The sequence below is a fragment of the Siniperca chuatsi genome, linkage group LG21, assembly GCF_020085105.1.
Source record: "Siniperca chuatsi isolate FFG_IHB_CAS linkage group LG21, ASM2008510v1, whole genome shotgun sequence".
Taxonomy (NCBI): Eukaryota; Metazoa; Chordata; class Actinopteri; order Centrarchiformes; family Sinipercidae; genus Siniperca; species Siniperca chuatsi.
The window spans coordinates 10,140,978-10,164,752 of record NC_058062.1 but is presented as its reverse complement, the minus strand read 5'-3'; the positions used below and the strand labels follow the sequence as shown (position 1 = coordinate 10,164,752).

Genomic DNA, 23,775 nt, shown 5'->3' with positions numbered 1-23,775 from the left:
AGTAATTGCCTTCCACTTGGCTCTTAGATGATGTCTCCCTCTCTTATCGCTTGCTTCCACTCTCACACTGTACTCCATCCACGCCGTATTCACTCGTTCCCTTCACCATCACCAAGGTTCATAGCTGTCTCAAAAATGTCAAGCTCTCACTTTTCCAGAGTAGGATATTGCTTGATGCCCACTACCTCATGTTGTTTGCAACTCTGGGTGAAGACAGGAGGTGGTGGAGAGCTTTTTCTGTGTTTTTTGGCAGGGTTGGAAGGAGCGAAGGGGTAATGAAAAGTTATGTGTGACGAATTGAGGCAAAGGGCGAGGAGGCAACCTGTGTAGCGATGAAGAGAGGAGAGGAGATGAGGGCACAGCAGAGGGGGGAAAGTCTGTGAAAAAATGCAGAGCTGAAGGGTTTGAAAGAGCAGAATCAGCACTTATGCAAACACTCTGAGGAGCTAGCCACACATACACACACACACCTGTACACAGCCATCCAGTGAGTTTTGCTGTAGCACCGTTACGAATATCTTCCATATCAGGATGTCATACTGGGCAGAGTCGGCTCTTGGAAGAACGACTCCCTGTTGCGCTGTGAGGCTATTACATGGTCTAACAGAGCTCGACTAATAACATGGACCGGATCAGCCACTTCCCACTTCCTCTTCAGATCATCACGTATCACAGGAGTTGGGACATTTTTACCACCCACTCATGCCAGAGACCCCTCTCAACCCTAATCCTACACATAGAAACACACACAAACTAGTCTTCTTTTTCTCTTGCAAACCTCCTAACTTCCCATCCACTGTCAGTGTTTTATTGTGCTTTGTTTGGCTGTTTGTTGCCGTTAATCTGTTTGAATAGCTGTGGGGGGCTTTCCAAAAGCACTTCCCGTTGAATTTACTGTCTTGGTGGCTGAGCACACATCTGTCTTTTCCTCAAACAGAATTCACACCCAAATTCAGAGTCCAAATCCTACGCCCATAAGCACCTCCAAACCCCCAAATCCCTGTTTAGTAATTGTGTGAGCATGCATGTGTGTTTGTGCATTGTGGGGCTGAGATGTTTGCTACTGTCAGTGTGAACTGTGTTGGTCACTGAATGGGTGATTTCTTTTGTTTTCAGTTTGTGTTTTGTGCTGTGCTGCTGATTGAATCAATTCTATTGACTGACCTGAGCGATAAAAAGAGATGACACGTGAAAATCATTGTATTAAACAGTAAGGTCTTATCGACTCTCATAATGTTGCAATTGCACCAAGCTGAAATGTCTCTCTGATTAGGTTTTAGATCACATGCACTGCTACCATAGCTTTTAAAAGGGATCCTTAAGATTCACTTCAGTGCTTTCTGTGGTGCAAAATGGACCTACAACAACAGAGCAGAGAATAAAGGCGCCATTGGTCTCTTTCTTCCTACAAAGAGCGCTGTGCTCTTCCTCCACAGCCAGATAGAGGCGGTGATTTGGCAGTCGACTGCAAGGTAAATATGAGTAGCTGTATTACAAACAGTTTAATCAGTATGCTACGGTTTTTCCATGTGTATACATTAGTGCCAGACAACGCACTTGGCTTCAGGTGGAACAAGATTGCATAAGATGGTTGAAACTGACTAAAGTCTGTGTGCATGTACAGAAAGAGGTCCTTTGGGAGACTGTAATGGAACACCATTAGTGGAGTCACAAGCACCAGGCTGTATGGCTTTATTGCAAGCGGTGGCGACTAACTGCCAGGTGTGTTTTCACCAGGATGGAGCATTTTACACAAGACACAACCGCAGGCGTAATGTCTGTCACTCTCCCTCTCTGTCTGTCTGTCTGTCTGTCTGTCTGTCTCTCTCTCCCCGTCTCTCATACAACACGTCCACGCACGTACACACTCCTGTCAAGCCCCTCCCTTGCTTCATTCCTCCATTTTTTCCCTCCATCAACTCAGTGACACCCAGCAGTGGGCCGTGACATTACAAAAAAACAGAGCAAGGGAAGGAGGGAAGGGGGGTTGGGAGAAAGAGAGGGAGGAACATTGCAGAAAAAGAGGTATAGCAATTGTGAAGGCAAGAGGGACATATTTAAAGAAGGGGTTAGGAGGGTAGGAGCTTGAAAAAAGATTGAGCAGGAGCAAGTGGTGGAGTGAGTGAGAAGTAAGTGAGGGACATGTGAGTGATTTCCTCAATGTCATGAGGCAACATGGGGATGGCTGCAGCCACGGGTGAAGGAGCGGTGAAGCAAGCTTGATGGCCTACACATCTGATGAGAGAAACTAGTCCCCTTGAAAGAAAGAGCTCAATAATTCAAAGGGAGGTGGAAAAAGAGAGTGGAGGAGAAGGAGGCGACAGAATGGGAGCTGGCTGACAGCCGTTTAGAATATACTGTATTTAGAGGGTTGGAGGGCGAGAGGGTGAGTGTTGATCGCCCACAGGTCAGAAATTATCAATCAACACCAGCACCACTCCTGCTGCATGTGGGGGTCAGACGAGCCAGAAAATACCTTTCAGGTGTGCCAGTGTTTGTGGTCCAGAGGGAGAATTCCTGGCACAGTTGCAGTGCAACGAAATCTGTCGCACTTCGTTCCCAGGTAAGCTCTTTGTGCAGGACATCACTTTGGAACAATTCATTCACACTGGCAGCCGCGCAGTATGGCCACAATCAGAGCTGCCACCAGCCTGCAGTGCAGACACAAGCAGAGGAATTATACTCTTATGAAAACCACAGGGATCCATTCAGGGCCCCAACGCTCAATGCACAACTCCATTCTGTATAGCAAATACTGTGTCATTTGTTTCAGCCAGCACAGTGTTCAGAATGACAGTGAAGAAAATTTGCTGCAAATATAGCATAGTGAAGTTCCATTTCCCTTGTGAGAGGTAAGACACCCAGCACTTACATAGCATGTAACGAGGGTGACAGTAAGAAAAAGGAATGAAGGGACATTAATTCAGAGATTTTGCTCTTAGCTAAATTAATGTTGAGCAGGATGAGAATTAAAAAGAGGTCACAGTGGGTGAAGCTGTGACAAGAGGACACTGATTAGAATTCTTCATAAAGCAGTAGCTTTAAATTTATTTCTAGGGGCCAAATTCTATTCTCACCATGTTGAAAAGTTTTAGAAATATGGAATTGTGCCTAAGTAGGATGATAATAGCCAAGCTAATTAGTAGCTGGCTTCAATTAAGCATAAAGCAACAAGATAATCTCAGCCATTTCTCCAACCTCTAATTTGACCGCAGATATTAATTTATGTGAAAAATAGTATTCATTTTCCCACATACATAAATATTCATCTCATACTCGCTGAAATGGTGCTTTTCAGCTTGACATTAAAGCTGGTGCGTGATGAGGCTGCAGTGCATCCTGCTGGTTGAGCACAAGCACAACAAGTCTCACACCCTCCCCTACTGTATGTGGCCACTTGACCAACTCCTGCTTTATCTACAGTTTGTCATTTACAGCAGGAGCTCTCTGCAAACTCAGCCCTGATTGAAGCTAAACTGGAATGCAGAGCCTGATTTTGAGCAGGACTGATAAAAGTTATATTACTTTTTCCCAACCCAGAGACTGAACTGGATCTTTGACTTGTAGAGTTAAAAGCCTTAGAATTATTTTAGAGTTGCCAAACATTCCATTTGCATGACTAACCTACCACTGCACCGTGCTCAGATAAAACACACTGATGGGACTCAGAACTGTGCTATTCTTGAGGCAACTCCTAAAGCAATTCCTCTGGTGAAGTGTTGATGCCCAAATGAATTATTCTCTATTAATCCTACACAGACAAAAGCTTATACATGCAGTGCTTGAATAGCAGTTGGAACAATAGACACAAATGTACAAAGTATAAGAACATCAACAGATCATGTCTCAGATGTGAGTTGAATTTTAAAATGCTTAATACTAACAGATAACAAATACAGCTTCCAAACTTCTTCCAAAGGTCTGGGATTTGGGAGTACAACTAGTATACCTACATTAGTGTCTGCTCACACTAACTGTCATTCCTTTTTTTTTTTTTGATAATAAGTCAAGTTTAGTGTCAGTTCAGAAAAAAACAGAATAAAGAAAAAGATTCATACACAGCATTAAAATATGTTGTCTCTTTGTTGGCTTACAATAATTAAAATAAACAAATGGTCCAATAAAGTGGGTCATAAGTCTTTGGCATTGAATTCTCTATGATTCAAACTTTTAGCATTATTTTGACTTTGACTGTCCTACTCAACTGCATTTCCAAAGTGCTTCAATTTTTATAGTGTAAGCAGAATATTTTAACCTAAGCACTTTAGTGGATCTAAACACTTTTGCACTCATGACTCCTAAAAGACCTATGAGTGCAACTCTGTGATACACATGCATGCATGGACACAACTAATGGTATGAAGTTATGAATACTATTGAGGATAGCACAATGCAATTATCCTAATGTTATTATATATAAGGGTTTGATCATTTATCCCTTGAGCAGCCCTGCAGCTTTTTGTTTATTCATGCTCTCCAAAAAGCAAAAACACATTTACATTTATACTGTAAACGCTTGCAATCAAATGATGGCGTAATCAAGTTCAAATGTGTTCCATACAATATGAAGTACATCAGTCTATGATTATTAACTTAGTGATGAATGGGTCTGGAGGGGCTCGCTTTAAGACAAATGGGCTATCTAGGGCTTGTTGCTGACAGTAGTGAATGCTTAAATCCACATTAGCCACAGACATCAGTGCTCTGTAGTGTGCAACTGCTGAGCTGTTAGTGGTTCAGTCTGGCTTCATATACGGCACTTATTCAAAAAGATCCCCAGTAATATGACCATAATAACACAATAATCAGACTAATGTAATTAATTTGTGGTAATTTACTTCATACTTCGCACAGAATCTAGCAACTCCTAACAACAATTTCTTTAAAGGCTCTGCCCTCTACTGAGAACCAGTACTCTACTAACACACAGTGGTTACAGTATTCAGTTGGCTCAGTAAGAAGTAAATATCCTCATTATTAACCATTAAAAAGCCTTACACTACCATCCCTCAACCACTGTGCATCAAACCGACCTCATAAAGCATCCCTTTCTCCAAGTTAATCTGGCTAATAGCCTCAAAGACATTAGTAAGCAGTATTTTATGAAATATTTTCACAAATATAACGCAATACAATAAATTATGCATTACACATAACTTTGGGTGCAGCAGCAGGATGCGACAGCTTTAATGGGGGGGTGTTATAATGTCTGAGAATGTGGCCATTACCTTGATTACTGATAAATCCAAACATAATGCACTAGTCCAAACTAGTGTACTCTTGCCTAAAAAAGTGCATTGAAACTTACTGAAAGTGTTCATGACTCCACCATAAGAAAGAGACTGGGCAAAAATGGCCTGCATGGCAGAGTTCCAAGACGAAAACCACTGCTGAGCAAAAAGAACATTAAGGCTCATCTCATTTTTGCCAGAAAACATCTTGATGATCCCCAAGACTTTTGGGAAAATACTCTGGACTGACAAGACAAAAGTTGAACTTTTTGGAAGGTGTGTCCCATTACATCTGGCGTAAAAGTAACACCGCATTTCAGCAAAAGAACATCATACCAACAGTAAAATATGATGGTGGTGGTGTGATGGTCTGGGGCTGTTTTGCTGCTTCAGGACCTGGAAGACTTGCTGTGATAAATGGAACCATGAATTCTGCTGTCTACCAAGAACTCCTGAAGGAGAATGTCCGGCCATCTGTTCATGACCAGCAAGTCCACCCCTGAATGGCTGAATAAGAACAAAAAGAAGACTTTGGAATGGCCTAGTCAAAGTCCTGACCTGAATCCTATTGAGATGCTGTGGCATGACCTTAAAAAGGCAGTTCATGCTCAAAAACCCTCCAATGTGGCTGAATTACAACAATTCTGCAAAGATGAGTGGGCCAAAATTCCTCCACAGCGCTATAAAAGACTCATTGCAAGTTATCACAAATGCTTGATTGCAGTTGTTGCTGCTAAGGATGGCCCAACCATTTATTAGGTTTAGGGTGTAATCACTTTTTCACACAGGGCCACGTAACATTGCAAAATTCAGGCACATCCTGTTTCAAAATGATGCCGAAAAACTAGTCCATGCATTACTGGACTATTGCAATTCCTTATTATCAGGCTGCCCGAATAAGTCCCTTAAGACTCTCCAATTGATCCAGAATGCTGTGGCACATGTACTGACAAGAACTATGAAAAGAGATCATATTTCTCCAAAATTAGCTTCTCTGCACTGGCTCTCTGTAAAATCCAGAATAGAATTTAAAATCCTTCTCCTCACTTACAAAGCTCTTAATGGTCAGGCACCATCGTATTTTAGAGATCTCATAATACCAATATCAAAATTATTATCTGACTAGAACACTGCACTCCCAGAATGCAGGGTTACTTGTGGTTCCTAGAGTCTCCAAAAGTAGAATGGGAGCCAGAGCCTTCAATTATCAAGCTCCTCTGCTGTGGAATAAGATCCCAGTTTGGGTTCAGGAGGCAGGCACCATCTTAAGAGTAGGCTTAAGACTTATAGTTAGGGCTGGCTTGGGTGAGTCCTGAACCATCCCTTAGTTATGCTGCTATAGGCCTAGACTGCCGGGAGACTTCCCATGATGCATCTCTTTCCTCTATCCTCCTCTCCCTCTCCATCTGTATGCATTTTTATCCTATTACTGCATGTTACTAACTTGACATCCTCTCTCTCCCATAGTTTTGTGCTTTTTCATTTCTCTCCTCACTCCTATCACTTTCAGCAGGTATTTCTACCTCCGGAGCTGCAGAGACTGGATTAGTGCTTGTGGGCCACCTGCTGCCCCCGTGTTCCTGCTCAACAACTGCTACTACAATTGTTGTTATTGGTTCTGTTATTATTATTGTCATTATTATTCTTATGTCTGTCATTCCTATTATTATTCATTTATTAATATTAATATAATCACTACCATTACATTATTACTATTTTTAAATTCTAGGTGGTATTTGCATTGTGCTTCCCTCTCCCCTCCCCCCTTCCCTCTCTCCCACCCCCCTTCTCACTCTCTCTCTTTCTCTCACTAAACTGGATGGCCGCCCACCATTGCGTCTGGTTCTGCTCGAGGTTGCTGCCTCTTAAAAGAAAGTTTTACCTTACCACTGTCACCAAGTGTTTGCTCATGGTGGGATTTGTTGGGTCTCTGTAAATAATAGTATATAAAGAGTACGCTCTAGACCTGCTCTATAGGAAAAGTGCCATGAGATAACTTCTGTTATGAAATGGCGTTATATAAATAAAATTTAATTGAATAGAATTATTTTGATATATTGATAATATAAAGGTGGTTTTGCTATAACATTAAGATGTAGTGTTCCAAATAGGTATCATGCAAAATTTCTCCCCCTGATTATCATTGGTACAGATCTGTACAAGTCTGCTTCCTGCATAGTGTCTGATGTAGTTATAGCATGCATTCTTTTAGGAGAATTATACTGCATGGCTGGCTTTCTAGTTCCTACATGTCATCATCTCCGTCCAGGCATACGAGGTGTTTGGTCAGAGCCAGGGCCAGGTAGATTTTGTAGCTAGGCACTGTCATTCTGAATTCACATTCAAAGACCTGGGGAGATCTGTAGGTGTGAATACGGATCCAGATTACAGTACAGTACTCTATTTTGCTGTATACACTCCATCTGCAAATGATCCAGCAGACATGACTGGTTTTGTGAGTGACAGCCTCTTCTTGGCTGCCCTGACAATGACAGCGCAGTTCAGTTGCACCACATGACGCAGATATTATATCTGCGTCATGTCTCTAATTTGTGGTGCAACTGAACTGATTATTCAGACCAGATTGCAATGGAAGATGATTCAAAATTCATCCACATCCATTTCTGAGAGGGTGGCCGTGAGCCTTGAAGCAAATTAGACGAGTCCAGTTCAATCTCTCTATGGGGAATTAAAAGAGCAACTGCCACTCTGCACAGCTCTCTATTAGTAGCAAAATGACAATCTTTAATGTTGAATCTTGACATGCAGGAGTTGATGTCAAAAAGACTGTTGAAAAGGCCAAAGACCTATTTTTCAGATGGTAGGTTATTGAGAACTCTTAACTAAAAACTAAAAGTAAGTAAGTAAAAATGTACTTAAATAAAAATGTAAAAAGTAGGTCAGTTGAAATATACTCTAAGTAAAAGTTACTGCATTACATTTTTAAAAGAGGTAGAAGGTAAATAAAAAATGTTATACATTATCATCGTCATCATATATGATAGACCCATTAAATTAAAGAACACATTTAGGCAACAAAATAAAGTGCTGTGATATGTCAATGTATAAACTAATGGAGCAACATCACGAAGTTTCGGGCACTTTGCAGCCTGTGCTACAAATGATTATCAATTATAAATATACACCTTCAATTATCAATTATAAATATACACCTTCTGCAGTACTTACTACAATCAACCAGAAAAGAGCACAAAACTCAAATAATTAAACAAAAATGGCCAACAATAAATAACGAGGTATGGACACCATGGCGACTGCAACTAGCATGAATAAGCTACAGAAACGAAATAATGTTATGGAGAACACCAGAATCATCAATGCAGACAGCAGATGTATGAGGCTTGGCAATATAAAGTCCACAACAGCTCCGGCCAACAAACATACCTTAAAGCAAAAAGAGAGACTGCACACCACGTAGTGCACGCACAACCCTATGTTGCTATGCAACGCAGTGGTTGTTGAAGAATGAGTAGTCAATAAGTGTGTTGTTGTACTCACCTGTCTGAAGGGCGGCATTGTCAGAGCAATGAAGTCCTCCACAATCTGCTATACGGTCAACGTTGCTCGTTTATTTTCAAAGCATAACCAGCCCACCCAGCCTCTCTGTCCAGCTGCGCTCCTCAAATTCAAAAAGTTTTGAACTGAAAGCACTGCAGTTACAACTGTGACAGGGATTGTCAAAAACAGCAGAAAGGTCGTAGCCTACACACCTAAATTCCTAAGTGAACATGGAAGTCACTACTGGAGGATCCACCATGAGCATGTTAGCATATAGTATTTTAGCTAGACCCAGCATGCACCTGTTGGTCACGCAACGTTGTGGGTGTGCACACGCCGGGTGGCGCATTAAATCAGCAGTTTCAACCTTTTTTTTTTAATTTGCCCACGTACAATAAAGCTAACCTTAACACACAATGACGCCATCCTTCATTTTATTGCATTGCCCTGCATTTACTGTTCACACACTGATAGAGCCGCACCCCTCAAAAATACTCAAAACATGCTGGGTCTAAAATTCTCATACAAGTAGTCTATGCAGAAAACAAGTTCGTCACGGTAACGAAAGTAAATTTAATTAATTACTTCCACCAGTGTTTATTTGTATGTTGAGTAACAGAAATAAAGTAAAGAAGGACAAAAGGACAAGTCAAGTTAACCAGCAATGCAAAATCCTCAGATTGGTGGATGCAGCTTATATGCATATAATACAACACATATATAAAACACATATATGCACAACTTTTGTGTGCTTGGTTGATGATTCAAATCGTTTGTATCAGTTTTTATCTTAATGTGTACCTGGTAATTGTCTCCTTGGATGTTCACAGTCCAGAAAACATTACTAAATCTCAATACTCAAATATGCACAGAAAGAGTGCTAAAGGAAGCACTGTATAAAGACACAGATGTTTGTATATGATTATTATGGTTATATGTATCAGTGATTGTTACTATTCTTATGTTAGGCTAGATCTGTTATAGCTGTCAAAAACTGTACCTGTACAGACTTCACAATGTTTGTAATCAAGGAAAATGTTTGGACCTGGGAGGTTAGAGAGGGTATTGCAATGCAAAGTACTTCTCTGTTAACATGAAACATGGTTTGATCATTTGCCCTGGAGTGGCCCTCTGGCTTTGGTACTATACATGTAAGCCAGCATCATGTTCAAAATGCTTAAATCAGCATCTTTAAGAGTTTTCTTTAAACTTGCTGAATTTGCTGAAGTGGATCCGCCTTAATTTCCAACCCAATAACAGGAGGTAAATTGTTGTTCCACGTTGCACCTGATAAGAATAATTCTCAATACTGAAAATTATCTTTCACCTATTACGGTCTCTACTGAGAAACGGTCTGTCCTAATCTGCACTACCAAGAAGAATTTTTACAAATAAAAGCTTTTATGGTAAACAAAAATTACACTAGATGCAATAGATGCACTATTGCATATACAGCTATAGATTGTGATAATCAAAAAGCAAGGTGGTGCAGAAGGGACATGAACACTAGAGATTAAATTTCAGAAATTAAGATAATTACGTCCAGTGGACGTCCGATGTTTCCAACATTTGCAGTTTAATTTACAGGAAGATCTCATTGGGTCATGGTGTAATACCCACTTTTGTCCACTAGATAATGCTATTTCACTATGACAAAACCTTCACAGTGAGCATCAACACACCATTTTGTTTTGGCGCTAACTTGTGCTAAATTTGTGCAGCTTTGAGGTATGTTCTTACCAAAACATAGTGGATTAAAAGCCTGTTTGAAAAAAAGTAGCCACAACCAAACACATTAGAAAGCACAGGAACAGAGCCTGTTATCACTCCCAAATGGATTGAAAATATTTGAATGCCTGGGTTACTCTATGCAACAACTAAACCTGAGGGTTTAATGTTTTCTGTTGCTGTAGAAGTTTGTTTTCATAATTTATTTTAAGGCTTGTATTTCTAATCAGCAGTGTTTCATCTAGAAGTCAAAGTCTTTAATCATACAGTAGCCTATGAAGATACCTGTAATTTATATGGCCATAACATGTCTGATAGGGCCTTTAAATACACTGTGTTCAAATCATAGTCTACATATTTAGAACATTAATCAGTGTCAGTAAGCTTCTGGGTGTGTTTTTGCTGTGTTACACTCAGACAAAAACCACACACCAGTCATCAAATGAAAAGAGGAATGAGGGCATAATGGAAATTACTTCATTTAATAAATTACAATTTTCAATTCAATTCAAAAATACTTTATTTGTCCCCCAAGGGGCAATTAAAATCAGTGAGAGTGCAAACAAAGTACACATAAACAGTTCATCTACATGCATACAAGACAGACAAGATACAAATATAAACATACTGTATATAAAAATAAGACATACACTAGAATTCGGATAAGGTCAAAGTGTAGGAATATTAGTCTATACACAAAGTAAACTGACCATTTCTTGTACTGTGACTGTTCACGAGTCTAATGACTTCTAGAATAAAACCAAACTTCCTTCTATTTGTTTTACATACAGATGATCTAAAACGCATCCCGGATGACAGCATCTCAAAGCAGTCACAGAGGACACGTGTGGGGTCGTTGATAATATTATATGCTTTTGAGGACTTGATCAGTATGAAGCTGAACTAGGGATCTTTGTGTTTTGCCCTTGCAGTCGTTTTTTGTCCTTTTGACAAAGGAGAATAAAACATTGTCAGTATTCTTTGATCTACTCCAAAGCTAGTTTGTGCAGACAGTATAGGTGCTGCTGAGAGTATGAAGCTGCCATTGTCCTCCACCCTTGATGTTATATCTTCTTTTTGATTCAGTTATATGTTTTAGGTGACACAACAGGATCTTCAGTACCTTATTTCAGATACTGTGGCTGACAAGGAAGTGTCTTATATTTCCGCTGAAGAATCTCACTGAAAGCGCAACAAGGACAATACCTGATAGTATGCATCCAAATGCAACAAAGATCAACAACAAAACTCACTCTGATGTATTGCACTGAGGAATTATATAAACTGCCACTAAACAATATCAAAGTCGTCATAGAGTTGTTAAAAGTTGTCAACATAATTCAAGCAGCAACACAAAAAATCTTCAATAAATGTGAAAAGTTTGTCACCACTGCCTCCACTGAGAATATAACTTCTGCTTGAAGTGATGATTACATGAACACATTTCCTCTATTTGTATGAGAGCTATTTTTTCACAGCTATATAAGGGAAATGTCATTTTGCACATATTGTGGCTTTTAGTTCAGAGGGGCAGTATCCTGTACACTGCATTCAAAAGCGTGTGTTACTGGTGTCATTATTGGTGTCATTCTCACAACATGTTGTTCTCATCATGCACTTAAATTAGGCCTATTAATAATAAGCTTTCTCACTTTCAAAAACATAGAATCAAAATATATAAGCAATTAAATAAAAAAAAGCAAACAATATAATTTTAGCAAAAATGATTAGAAAATCATGTGTTTTAAAAAGACACTTAAAAACACTTAAGATAAAAAAAGGCCCTTATTACAAAGGTTTGATCTAGCCTGGTTTTTTAGCTTTGACCCATGTCACTAACAAGGACCCACCAAAGGATGTCTGCAATTGGTGTTAAATTCACTATCCTGCTTCTCTTGTGAGTCTAGCTGTGGCTTTCTGAAGTTTTAGTTTAGGCAGATATAAAGCATTTAACCTTATTTCTGCAAATGGCCCCTTTTAAAATAAAAGCATAAGGGAAAAAAGATGGAATTTTGACAGTAACTATTTTTATGGCTTTACTGACTTTATAGTTTCGAACAGAGGAAAAGTCACAGGGGCAAGTAGGAGAGAAGAAAGAAAGTTTGACATTCTGACTTTAGTTTACTATTTAGGCCATGTTTCTCTCTTCTTCCATATAAAAACAAGAACTGCACAGTGTGCTGGCAGGATTAACAGTTCTGCCAGCAATGTAGATCATAAACTCAAAGGCCAATTTTTTTCTTAACCACCAGCCACCTGCTGTAGTTAAAGTTTCAGACATGGTGTGGTAGGGCAACTGTTGGTGCAAGAGAAAGTCTTTGTAGTGTTTTAAGAAAGCCCAGGGCCCAAAAGCAGGACTCAGACTGAAGCTTTCTTTGAAAATAGAACATTTTGAAATAACTAAGTCTCAGTCATCACTGTAAGACTGAGTGGTTTGACCAGACTACTCAGTCTCCACTCTGACCTTTTTGTTCAGGGTTTGTCAGGAAGTTGTTGAGACAGCCGGGCCACATTGAGGTCCCTGCTCATTGTTTGAGAATTCAGAAAGAAACAAAAAAAAAAAAACACAGCCTACACAAAACATCCAAAACTCTATATGCACACTATATTGATATGGGCAGAAAGAAGGTTGGGATATAATAGGATATGCCCTGGATGCTTGCCATGATCATATTGGCTAGAAATCACTCTTTGAAAAAGAAGCCAGAATTAAACTGTAGCAAGACACTATAGTTCAGTTGGCCAAGTCAAGTGGAGTATGGAGTGTGTACAGAGTTGATAATTGGCATCTGGGCTCTGACCTCAACACTTTAGCACAGTTTAGCACATTAGATTGGGGAGTGATCACAACTTCCCCCCTCAAAATTCATTACACACAGAGCTTGACAATGACTAGAATGTGGATTCTATGTGTGGGCCAGTGGCATCAGTCGCTGCTCAGTTTAAAAAGGCCGCCTTATCCCCTTTCCATCACTTCTAATAATACTGTAAATAAACTGCATTTTGCTGCATTTATATAAGAATTGCATACTGTGCACTTGATTATGATTAACTTTGTGAAAAAGAGTACAATAATATGTATTTTATCTGTTTTACTCTACTCCTGGCTCAAGCTGTCACCTAAGAACAGAGCAATGACCTTACTAGATGTACCTTAAGTCAGTATGCTACTATGAAAAAGTCTGGTGCGTCAACTCGTGTTCCTCTTTTTGTTCTTTGTGTGGTAAATATATATTGTTTTTATAAAAGTCGCTATAGCGAGTTAGAGTTACAGCATGTTTCATGTTCATTCTGCTTTTTAATTCAATCTGTGTTTCATCTCGTTTTTACTCCAAGACTCATGTACCAATATCTACCCAACTGAACAGCTACAATACAACTACACAGAGACCGAGCTGTAGGACTGAAAGCTTCATTACTACTATTTATCAAAAGTGTCACATACTGTTTAACCACATGGTCACCAAATGTTGTTTTATGTTTGTAGTTTTTTGAAAGAACGTATTGGGGTTAAATATTTTAAAAAGATAGAATAGTTTCCCCAGATTGAACGTGAACGCTATGATTCTTACAGTAAAAAAACAGAAAACAGATTCACTTCAAGCACAGGCAGGGTTTTCTTTTTTATCGATCATGCTAATGTCAGTACATTTCAAGGTCCCTCTGTGAGCATGCTCTGTAACACAGCTGTAGTCCCTGAAGGCCTGCTTTCTGTCACCTCTATGTTCCCAGGCCCACAAAGCACAAAGCCCACCTCATTGTTTAGAAGTGTGAAACCACAGCCCACCCTGCCTGTCAGTGAGCCTTGGGACAGTGTTCAGTCCTGAAAATGACCTTACCATTGTGAGCTAGAAACAAGAAAAGTTGCTGAAAATTTAACAATTTGTTTTGTTCCACTCGGTTGCTCTTATAAATGCTTACAGCATGTCAGGATTTCCTCAAATTTAAAAAGCTCAAGCCAGTACAACCCATACAAATCTGCATAATTAATAATGTACAGCAGGGGTGGCACCTTGTGACACAGACATAGTGAACATCAAAAATGTGTGATGAGGAAAAGAACATTATGTACCTTTATGCAACAGGGTTTCTCTATAGTTCCTGTTATGCATTTCATTTAACAGACACTTTCTATGTTAAAGATCATGGTTTGCAGTAGCAGTTTGCACAATTTTTTGTTGTTTTTCATTTAACATTAATCCATGACCTAAGTAATTTGCTTACTAATTTACAGTAGGTCTGCCATTAGGGAATGGGGAATTAAATATATATACTCATCTGTTCTTTGTTCACTTCTTTCCAAATGAAACTTAACATATTATATATATATTATATATATATAATCACAGAGTCCAACTGAGGGAAAAGAAATGCAATGCAAAGCAAAGCAAAGACAGAGAGAGAGACAGAAATGACTTGTAAAAACACTGTTTAGTAACACATTGCTGTCATGGAAACAGAATCGAGTGTGCAGGCATAGCCATTTCCTCTCATTCGCCCCACCCCATCAAGAGCAGACTTAACTCCTGGCTGTAGTCTGCTACAAACTTCTGTGTCAGAGGCATGATTTAGAGGGAGAGAGAGACAAACTCCTCCCCAGAAAATCTAGTCATCTCAGCATGTCACCTCAATAGTGAGAGCAAATGAAGATTCAAACCGGAGAAAGAGACGGAGAGAAAGGAGAAGTCATTGTATGAGATGAGACACTACTGATTCCAGCATTTTTATAAATTTTAAACCCATTAACTTGACTAGTGGATACAGAATTTTTTTTCCTTTACGTTTTTTAAGTTACAGAAACAACTAGGGCAACTTTGGAAAAAGACGAGAAGAGAACTGCACCATCTGAGTGTAGAGAGTTCCCAGGTTTATGTTTTGGTTGTTTTAACTTTCCTTATTCAGGTCTGGACAGTGTTTCCCTCTTCACCATGGTAGGGAGGTGGATCCTCTTGATACTGGGTGAGTCATCCATTTGCACAATATGGAATGGGATGGAAAACGATGACATTTTAGACAGATGCTGTATGACACTTCAAGTAGTAAACATACTATATACTGTAAGTAAATGTATCCATTTTAAAAAGTTAATAATTGTCTAATGATAGTCAGGTCTTTGTTGACCAAAGTGCTTTACAGATTTAAAATATAATTACATAATTAAAACAAGATTAAATGGATAACTGTAACAGACAAAATGAAAACAATTTTATATAATAATGCTTATTTCTAACTTTCCACTGAGATAAAATCTGCCAGCAATCTTATCGTAAGTCTCACTGGCAAAATTCTAATAGTCAAACTCCAACTCTGTCACAGTTCTTAATGCGAGTCTCTCTGCAGCAGTCAGAGCCTGAAGTCTACAAGTGTGGGAAAGAGCCCAAATAAATTAGGAGAAAAGGAAGGAGAGTGTTGCTGATCACAGCAGCTTTTCTTCCAAAAACCCACTATCTGAGCCCCACTGCACAGAGGACCTCTGTTCTTCTGCTTTTAAAGTGATATTTTTACACTATGAGCTCATCGTACAGCACCCACCATTACTTGTCGCCTGACAACTAAGTAATGTGGCGTGCTGTCAGCCTGGATTGCCTGAAGGTGAAGATCAGGGAGGCCAAGGAGAAGTAGAATCCAGCAGAACAACATGAGAGTACTACTGTATCTAGCCAACAGTTTTTACTGGGAACTATTTTCTTCCAAAGGTAAAATAAATAGTGTAACTGTTGACAGAGAGATTTTTTCAACTATAAAATTTCATTCACTGCCACTTTACTAGTGTGACAGCAAAGTTTTGAAAATGTCAACAAATTTTATAAAAACTAACCTCATGACTAAATACAACTATTTATAACTGGGAATATGCCTCTGTGATTTGAATGAACTGACCCTTTAATTAACAGTGAATGAGCTGCTTCTTTTAAGGATTATACTGAATTCATTGTATAAACTGACCATGAAAAAAATAATGTAATTGGACTCTTTCTTCCTGTTTCCATATACTGTACATTACACCCATCTGGTGTTGTTTAGGCGACCACAGAGGACTGACTCTGCACTCTTACAGCCTGAGGATGTAATGCTCTTTGTGCTTGTGCCATGCCAGCTGATGTTTCCTCACCCATAGGAAGCAGAGTTCTCCAGACACCCATGTGTTGTTCATTTTGAATTATGGTGAAGATGCTGTTGGAACAATCTGAGGAAATGAGGGTAGAGAATTGGGGAATTTACCTTTTCTGCAGAGCCTTTTTAAAACTCAGAACATTTCTGGTATTGTTTGTGTCTTTAATGTTCCTGTTGCCACACTGAAATATCTTAGAATGATAAAAAAAAGGGTTAGTGTAGATTAAGCATGGATGCCAGTGTAGCAGATGCTTTAATGTTCACAAGGTGATGAACTGTAAACTGACAGTCACCTGCTTGCTTTTCAGCTCTGTACCTCTCCCTTGTTGTGGTCCTGTCGGAACTCTGCTCAGAAGGATTTATTGCTGAGAATGAAACATGCATAGGTATGAAAAGCAAACATATCTTAACATAACCCACCATGTTGTGGCATGTGTGCGTTTTTATGGCGTTTGTCATAGATTGCTCATCTTTGCATTTCGAAATCAAAAACTAAAAATATGTAATATTGTTTGCTAAATGATTTATGTGAAATCAAATAATATATAAAAATTGCAAGGGTTTGGGTCATACTTAGTTTTTAGATCCATCTCAGATATATACTTATTGAAGCGCTTATTTACGTGATTTCCATCTTTTTCACATTCCTGTGTCTTTAATTAAGATGATAATGAATGTGCTGGTTTTGAGGATAATATTGGGCCATGTGGAGCGAATGCGATTTGCGTCAACACAAAAGGCAGCTTCTACTGCCACTGTGATAATGGCTTCAGATCATCAACAAACACTGTGAATTTTACAGCTGAAACATCTGCGACATGTAAAGGTAAGTTATCTTGTATATTGAAAAAATGATGGCAGAGACTCTCATTCAAATTTTATTGACGTTTTACTACTGCAGTTGTCATCTAAATATAAATATCATGTCTTTATCTTTTGCTTTAAGATATCAATGAGTGTGTTGACAACAAAGACAAAAGCTTCTGTGGACCTAATGCCAAATGTTTTAACACAATTCCACATTATTCCTGCAATTGTGATGATGGATTCATTTCCACTACTGGAGTGGAAAAGTTTCGCAACGGTGATAACGTTACATGTAGAGGTAAGATGCTTATCAGTACCCTCACTGTAAGAAAATACTGTGATAGTTATCTATAGGGTATGTATGTATAATTGTTCTCACCATGTGCTGCAGTGACATGATGTTAGTGTGATCTCTTTATGTGTTTAAGTCGAGAAAACATTGATGGCTGAGTGATGGTTTCCCTTATCAGCTATTCTTAAATGTCTGCTTCCTGCTCATATAGATGTTGATGAATGTCAGGAAGAAAATGTTTGTGGTCAGAATGCAACATGCATCAACACACCAGGCAGTTATCACTGTGTCTGTGATGCTGGCTTTGGACTGAAATCTGGCAAATCTAACTTCTCCGGGAATCAGGAGCAATGTGAAGGTGAGGGCAATGACATGATGCAGCAAATACTTTCTACAAGTTATTTAATCTCGTAATGCATTTCACATTGTTTTATAAAATACCTAAAGAAGTTCACTAGATTCAGATGTAACTTAACTTGTTTCAGATGTAATTTAACTTGTTTCTAGATTTTGTTTAATCAAGTGACATGGTCTTAATGCTTGTGTGGTGTGATCTTTCAAGAATATTGTCCCACAAAAGTGGAACATCATTGAAAGCAAGTTTAAATGATTGGTTTTAGTTCTGACTGCTAAGTTAGTTGATCCTAAGTTCTGAATATTAAGACTAGAAAAGATAATTATTCTTTGCAGTATAGTTTGGTTACAATGCACTAACAGGTTTTTAAAGTGTTGTCAGAAATGATACCATAAATGGCTGGTTGGTTTAGTGAATGGCTGTCCTATATTTAGGTTCTGTCTGGTCTGCTTTATGTTTTTCATGCATTATCTTTAAAAACCTCTCAAGCACCATTTTGGACATGAACGTTCTGGTGGACCAGGATATTTATTGTTCCATAGCACTGAAAACCACAGAGTAACCATTTTCCTCTCCCTGATTTGTTTCCATTTTAGACATATGTAAGCTTGATCACACAGGTTTCACTAAATATGGCAACAAAGGGTCTTACTGCACTGGTAAGAACATGGCAGCACTCATCTTTTTCCAACATCCATTACTAGACTGATGTTTGTTCAGTAAATATATAAACAGAACATTTTAGTATAGGTATCCCCATAATATCAGTGCTATGGTCATCAGCAAGCATATCTAATGAAACAAAACTTCCTGTTTCCTCAGCGTTAAATTGTGGTGTTTTCAAAGATATGAAAAATCTGAAAGAGGTAAAGACATACCAGAAACAGTCTCACAGTTCAACATATATTTAAAATGTCCATTGCCTCATACTTCTGTTTCATTCTTCCCAAATCACTCTTCTAGAAATTTCACGTTGCACATGATTTTGTGATGCAGTTAAAAAAAAGCTGTCTGGAGCTTACAGAAAGTGAGGATCCAACAGAGCTGGATGGAGAGGACACACTAAAGGTATTTCTGCACAAAACGTAATTGAAATCCAATTTGATTATGAAAAAAAGCCTTCAGTTCCACACAACCAGCACAGAAACAGGAAGTTCCTCCCCCTTCAAACTCTGTCCCATGGTGTTCAGATGTCTGTAGACTGTTTATGTTGACCTGAGGTGGTATGCAGCCTGAAAGTCTGCCTCTGTCTGCCTCGGTCTCCTGTTTCTCCCTGTGCATGCTTACGTTGCTCCCTCTCCCCCTCCTCTCCTGTGGCTGTAGAGACTGTTGTCTGTGATCGACAAGCTCTTGTCCAGCGGAGCCTTCAAGGATAACAGGAAGGTCTCCACCTTTCTGGACATCGTGGAAAACACTCTGAGGCTCATAGGACCTTTGATTAAGTCCCCCAGGATAAAGAGAGCCTCCACTCACACAGGTTAAATATAAATTGACATGTAGTGAAGCAGCTGAATTTTTCTTTGTATTCTTTGCTTTGGTTTCTCATTCACAAAGATATGTACAATTCAGTCATAGCTGTTCATTTACAAAGACAATTTGTTCCTTCAAGAGGTTTACACTTCAGATGTAATGTTTTTTTCAAAGGCTGGTAGATTCTTCTTTTGCTGCAGTATTAAGAGACAAGCAATGCATGTTGATAAAAAGCTAATCTTTGCATCTGGGTCCAGAGCTGGAGCTGCTGGTACATAGGGGAGCTGACTTACCCCAGGGTGCTGTGAATTTATCATCTAAGCAAGCTCAGCTGGACATCCAGTTGGAGACAGCTGCTGGAGATCCCTCCTATTATCCTGGTAATGATCATGCCTATAATACAGACTATCATCTAAGACATCATATCATCATAGTCATCTATGTCTTAGATGACTATGAACAATGACTGTAATGAAGATCCACTTAATCCAGTGTTTTCCTGTTATGATTGTGACAGGCTTTACAGCACTGTCCTTCCTTAGTTATGCAAACCTGGAAGACTCTGCAGATGGCTTCTTTAGGGGAATGAAACCACAAGTGGACCAAAGCTTTAAGATCAACTCTAAAGTCGTGACTGTCACTGTCAGTAACAGAAACACAAGCCACCTCAAAGAGCCAGTCAAATTAACTTTCTACCACCTGAAACAGGTAGCATATAGTTTACTATTAAGAATAATAATCTATCTCTGCAGGAAAATATTACTTCTGTAATGGCCATCGTCTATTTTGTTTCACAGTCAAATGAATCTAGTCACACCTGTGTGTTCTGGGATTCCTCGGAGGAAGGGGGGACATGGTCTGCTGGTGGCTGCAGTGTGGTGGATTCCAACCCTGAATACACTGTGTGTTCCTGCAACCATCTGAGCAGCTTTGCTGTTCTCATGGAGCTCTATGAGATGGAGGTTAAAGCTCTCAGTTACATACATGATGATACATAGTAAATCATGTTTAGTTTATAGTTGAAACTTCAGTCTGCTTCTGTGATCTGCAATGTAACTATTCTCACTCTATCCCAACAGCACACGTTTGAGTTGCAGCTGATCACCTGGGTGGGTCTGTCCCTTTCACTAATTTGCCTGTTCTTCTGCATCCTGACCTTCTCGTTCATTCACTCCATCCAAAGCCCAAGAACCAGCATCCACCTGCACCTCTGCATCAGCCTCTTCAGTGCCATCCTTATCTTCCTTGTAGGGATCTCTCATACAGAGAACCGGGTAAATACTTTTGTAACAGCTTGCACAATCAAAATGCCTGTACTCTCTGGATGAGTGCAGAAACATTTCTGACACCTTCAAATACAGCAGAGGAATATATACAAAGTCACAGCACAGCAACTGAATGATTTATGTGTTTGCTGAAGATTTGTAGACAACAATTCAGAAAGTAGTTTCTAACTATTTCTTTCTCACCCCATTTCTCAGCATCCTTTGTCCTTTTTCCACGGATGTCATCCTGATCTTCATCTCTCTCCCTAATGCATTAGGTTGGCTGTGCAGTGGTAGCAGGGCTGCTGCATTTCTTCTACCTGGCAGCATTTTGCTGGATGTGTCTGGAAGGCATACAACTCTTCAGGATGGTGGTCCTGGTCTTTAACACCAATTTCAAAACCCTCTACATGATGGCAGGTGGCTATGGAGTCCCAGCTATAATTGTCACTATCTCTGCTTTAGCTAATGCCAAGGGATATGGCACTGAGAGACAGTAAGTTCCCTCTACTGATGCTGATTTTGTTTTATCTTTAATTTACACCTGAATCCCAGGTTATGTTGATATATACTCTGCTCAATAAACTCTCAATATGCATTGCAGTTGTTGGTTAAAATTGGAATTCATTTGGAGTTTCTTTGGACCCGCCTGTGTCATCCTCATTGTGAGTAAGAAAATAAAGTTAAAAAATATCCCTAAAGTTGACTTCACTGCTTTTTTTAAACTTCATCTCTATTGCCTTCCAGATAAACATTGTCTTCTTTCTCATAACGGTGTGGAAGTTGGCACAGAAGTTCTCAAGTTTAAACCCTGACCTGGACAATCTGCAGAAAATAAAGTGAGTCAGCACTAACCCACAAGCTACAGTACCTGCAACAATCAGGCACACGTATGCTGGACATGTGTGTATGGACAAGGTGTGAATGGATGTAAAAATGTGAGCATATATTTGCTATGTGGAACTACGCGTTTTCTATATCACTGCTTCTCCCACTAATGAAATAAAAAATATTATTCCCTAAAAAAGCAAGCTCTTTCCTGTGGTGTGCCTCAGATTTGCCCCGTGTGTATCTTTGTTGCCTCCTGCAGGGCATTCACCATTACTGCAGTGGCTCAGCTGTGTGTGTTGGGCACCATGTGGATCTTTGGCTGTTTCCAGTTTGAGGAGGGCACAATAGCCATGTCTTACCTGTTCACCATCTTTGGCAGCCTTCAGGGGGTTATGCTCTTTGTCATGCATTGTCTGTTTTCTAAACAGGTCGGTCATGCTCCTCTCAAAAATAAAGAACAAGCTGCTTTTTCTGGAGTAAGAACTGAATTTGCTTTGTGATTTTAGGTGAGGGAAGAGTATGGAAACATCCTGTTCAGATTCTGTGCACCTAAGAAGAAGAGCTACTCAGAGTTCAATTCCTCGCACTCTAGCAGAGCTAATGTAAGCAGTTATTTATATTTCACCGCAGTGTCTCTGATTCAGATGGAATGTTAAACGTTCACACACACATTCACTAATTTCATTAGAATGCAACATAGCAATGTGCTGAATTAAGTGTAATACAGTATAATATATATTTGTAGTTTATTTGGCTACCATATCCATTTTCATAAAACACATATTATCTAAAGGGGTTAGAAAATAATTTTATTTACTCCTTGTTAAATAAGAGATGCCTTACTTGATCAACAAGCACCAGTAAAATTTTGCATGTGGACATCATAGTTTAACATTTGATCTGTAATGAAAAAAAGAGATTTTATGGGGTTTAAATCATTGGAAGTTTCATTTTAGAAACCTTCCAGTGACAAAACACGTAATCCTTTTCCAGGAATTTGAGTTGACGAGGTTTTATATTATATAGGAGGTGTGACGTGAAGTGCGTTGTATCTTGGAGACAGTGCAGAGCCTGGCCTGATAATGAAAGAGTACTGAAAGTATCTGTCGTGACTGACTTGTCTCTCCCCTCTGTGGTCCTCAGGCATCCAAGAGCACCCAGGACACAGGAGAGTCTCACATCTGAGAACCTAGTGACGTGGTAGCCAAGTCTGATTTATTTATTTAAGACTGCCATCTCAGACATACGGCCAACTACTGCCCTGCCATTTGTAGCCAATGCACCAGTTGTGTTTTACCATAAAAAAGACCATTCTGTCTTCAAAACCTGAATGTTTTGATATTCAAGCAAAGCTTTTAAGATGACCCATGATTAGTGTGCTTTACTTTCATGCCAACACTGATTTTATTGGTGTATTTATCAAATGGTAAATAATGTCACTTGTTTTGGAAAAAAATGTTTAAATTTTTTCAGATGTGGAAAAAAATGATAGATAATATTATGAAGACCTGTTTTATCAGGTACATCTAATATGGCTTGTTGTGTCATTCAGGAACTTTATTCAACCAGTGAAGACAATCTGAAAGATATTTCTGAGGCAAGCACTTTTTTCTGTTTAACTTGTTCACCAAATTTAAATTGATTTTATCTAAATATGACCAACAAAAAGGAGGATGATTATGAGACAGAAATGGATTTTAAATGTTTGTTTGTGTATATACATATTGCTGGGCAATTCAGTATTATTACAGTAAGTGACTGCATTCCTGCTCCATTCAGCATGCTGTAACATGTTAAATGTATTATTTTAAAATATTTGCAAGGAGTTTTTTTATCTACCAAGTTCAGATAATATATGTTTCAAAACTTGAATGTTCAAAGATAACTTTTGTTATTATTGTCTATTAGAATATTTGTACTGTCTAGGCACTGGTCTTAGCACAAGTTTAGACTTTTTGATTGATGTTTGGTCAAAATAGTTATCTTCTATTCTGTATTTCCAATTTACATCTTCTGTCTGTCACAGTGTGAGTTATTTAAAATTATGTTTTAATTGTTTTTTAAGTGTTTAAGTTTGAGTTTTCACGCCTCTCCTGGAAGCTTTAAATTAAATAAGCTTTAAATTAAATAAATATTCTGTTGTACTTCATGCGTGTGAAGGTC

The 23,775-nt window shown here is 39.0% G+C and overlaps 2 protein-coding genes across 7 annotated transcripts in view; one reads left to right on the top strand and one right to left on the bottom strand.

Moving 5' to 3' along the window:
- The window catches only part of adgrl1a (adhesion G protein-coupled receptor L1a), a 142,385-nt gene extending 133,319 nt beyond the window's left edge, over nt 1–9,066 (bottom strand). For 2 of the 4 annotated variants that reach the window (XM_044180809.1, XM_044180811.1), the window contains exons 1-2: nt 8,751–9,066; nt 2,477–2,651 (exon numbers count right to left, since the gene is read on the bottom strand). The gene's annotated coding sequence lies outside the window, so the exon portion shown is untranslated. The remainder of the gene's footprint in view (nt 1–2,476; nt 2,652–8,750) is intronic. The other 2 variants (XM_044180812.1, XM_044180813.1) reach the window with 1 other exon arrangement.
- A 6,022-nt stretch (nt 9,067–15,088) lies between these two features.
- LOC122868650 (adhesion G protein-coupled receptor E2) lies at nt 15,089–23,756 on the top strand. 3 transcript variants are annotated; one of them, XM_044180804.1, is made up of 20 exons: nt 15,089–15,169; nt 15,381–15,437; nt 16,901–16,978; nt 17,257–17,418; nt 17,539–17,697; nt 17,903–18,049; nt 18,643–18,705; nt 18,869–18,912; nt 19,010–19,114; nt 19,370–19,523; nt 19,774–19,896; nt 20,034–20,224; nt 20,314–20,478; nt 20,596–20,790; nt 21,060–21,277; nt 21,386–21,446; nt 21,529–21,620; nt 21,872–22,040; nt 22,119–22,214; nt 22,756–23,756. In XM_044180804.1, exons 2-20 carry the CDS (start codon nt 15,407–15,409, stop codon nt 22,795–22,797), a joined length of 2,295 nt encoding a protein of 764 aa, XP_044036739.1. In that variant the 5' UTR covers nt 15,089–15,169; nt 15,381–15,406; the 3' UTR covers nt 22,798–23,756. The 3 variants fall into 3 exon arrangements, 2 of the variants coding, with proteins under 2 accessions (XP_044036739.1, XP_044036738.1); XM_044180803.1 differs by lacking the exons at nt 15,089–15,169; nt 15,381–15,437 and adding an exon at nt 15,454–16,174; XR_006376153.1 differs by lacking the exons at nt 15,089–15,169; nt 15,381–15,437; nt 21,872–22,040 and adding an exon at nt 15,452–16,174 and having other exon boundaries at nt 22,756–22,797.
- Nucleotides 23,757–23,775: the final 19 nt, after the last annotated feature.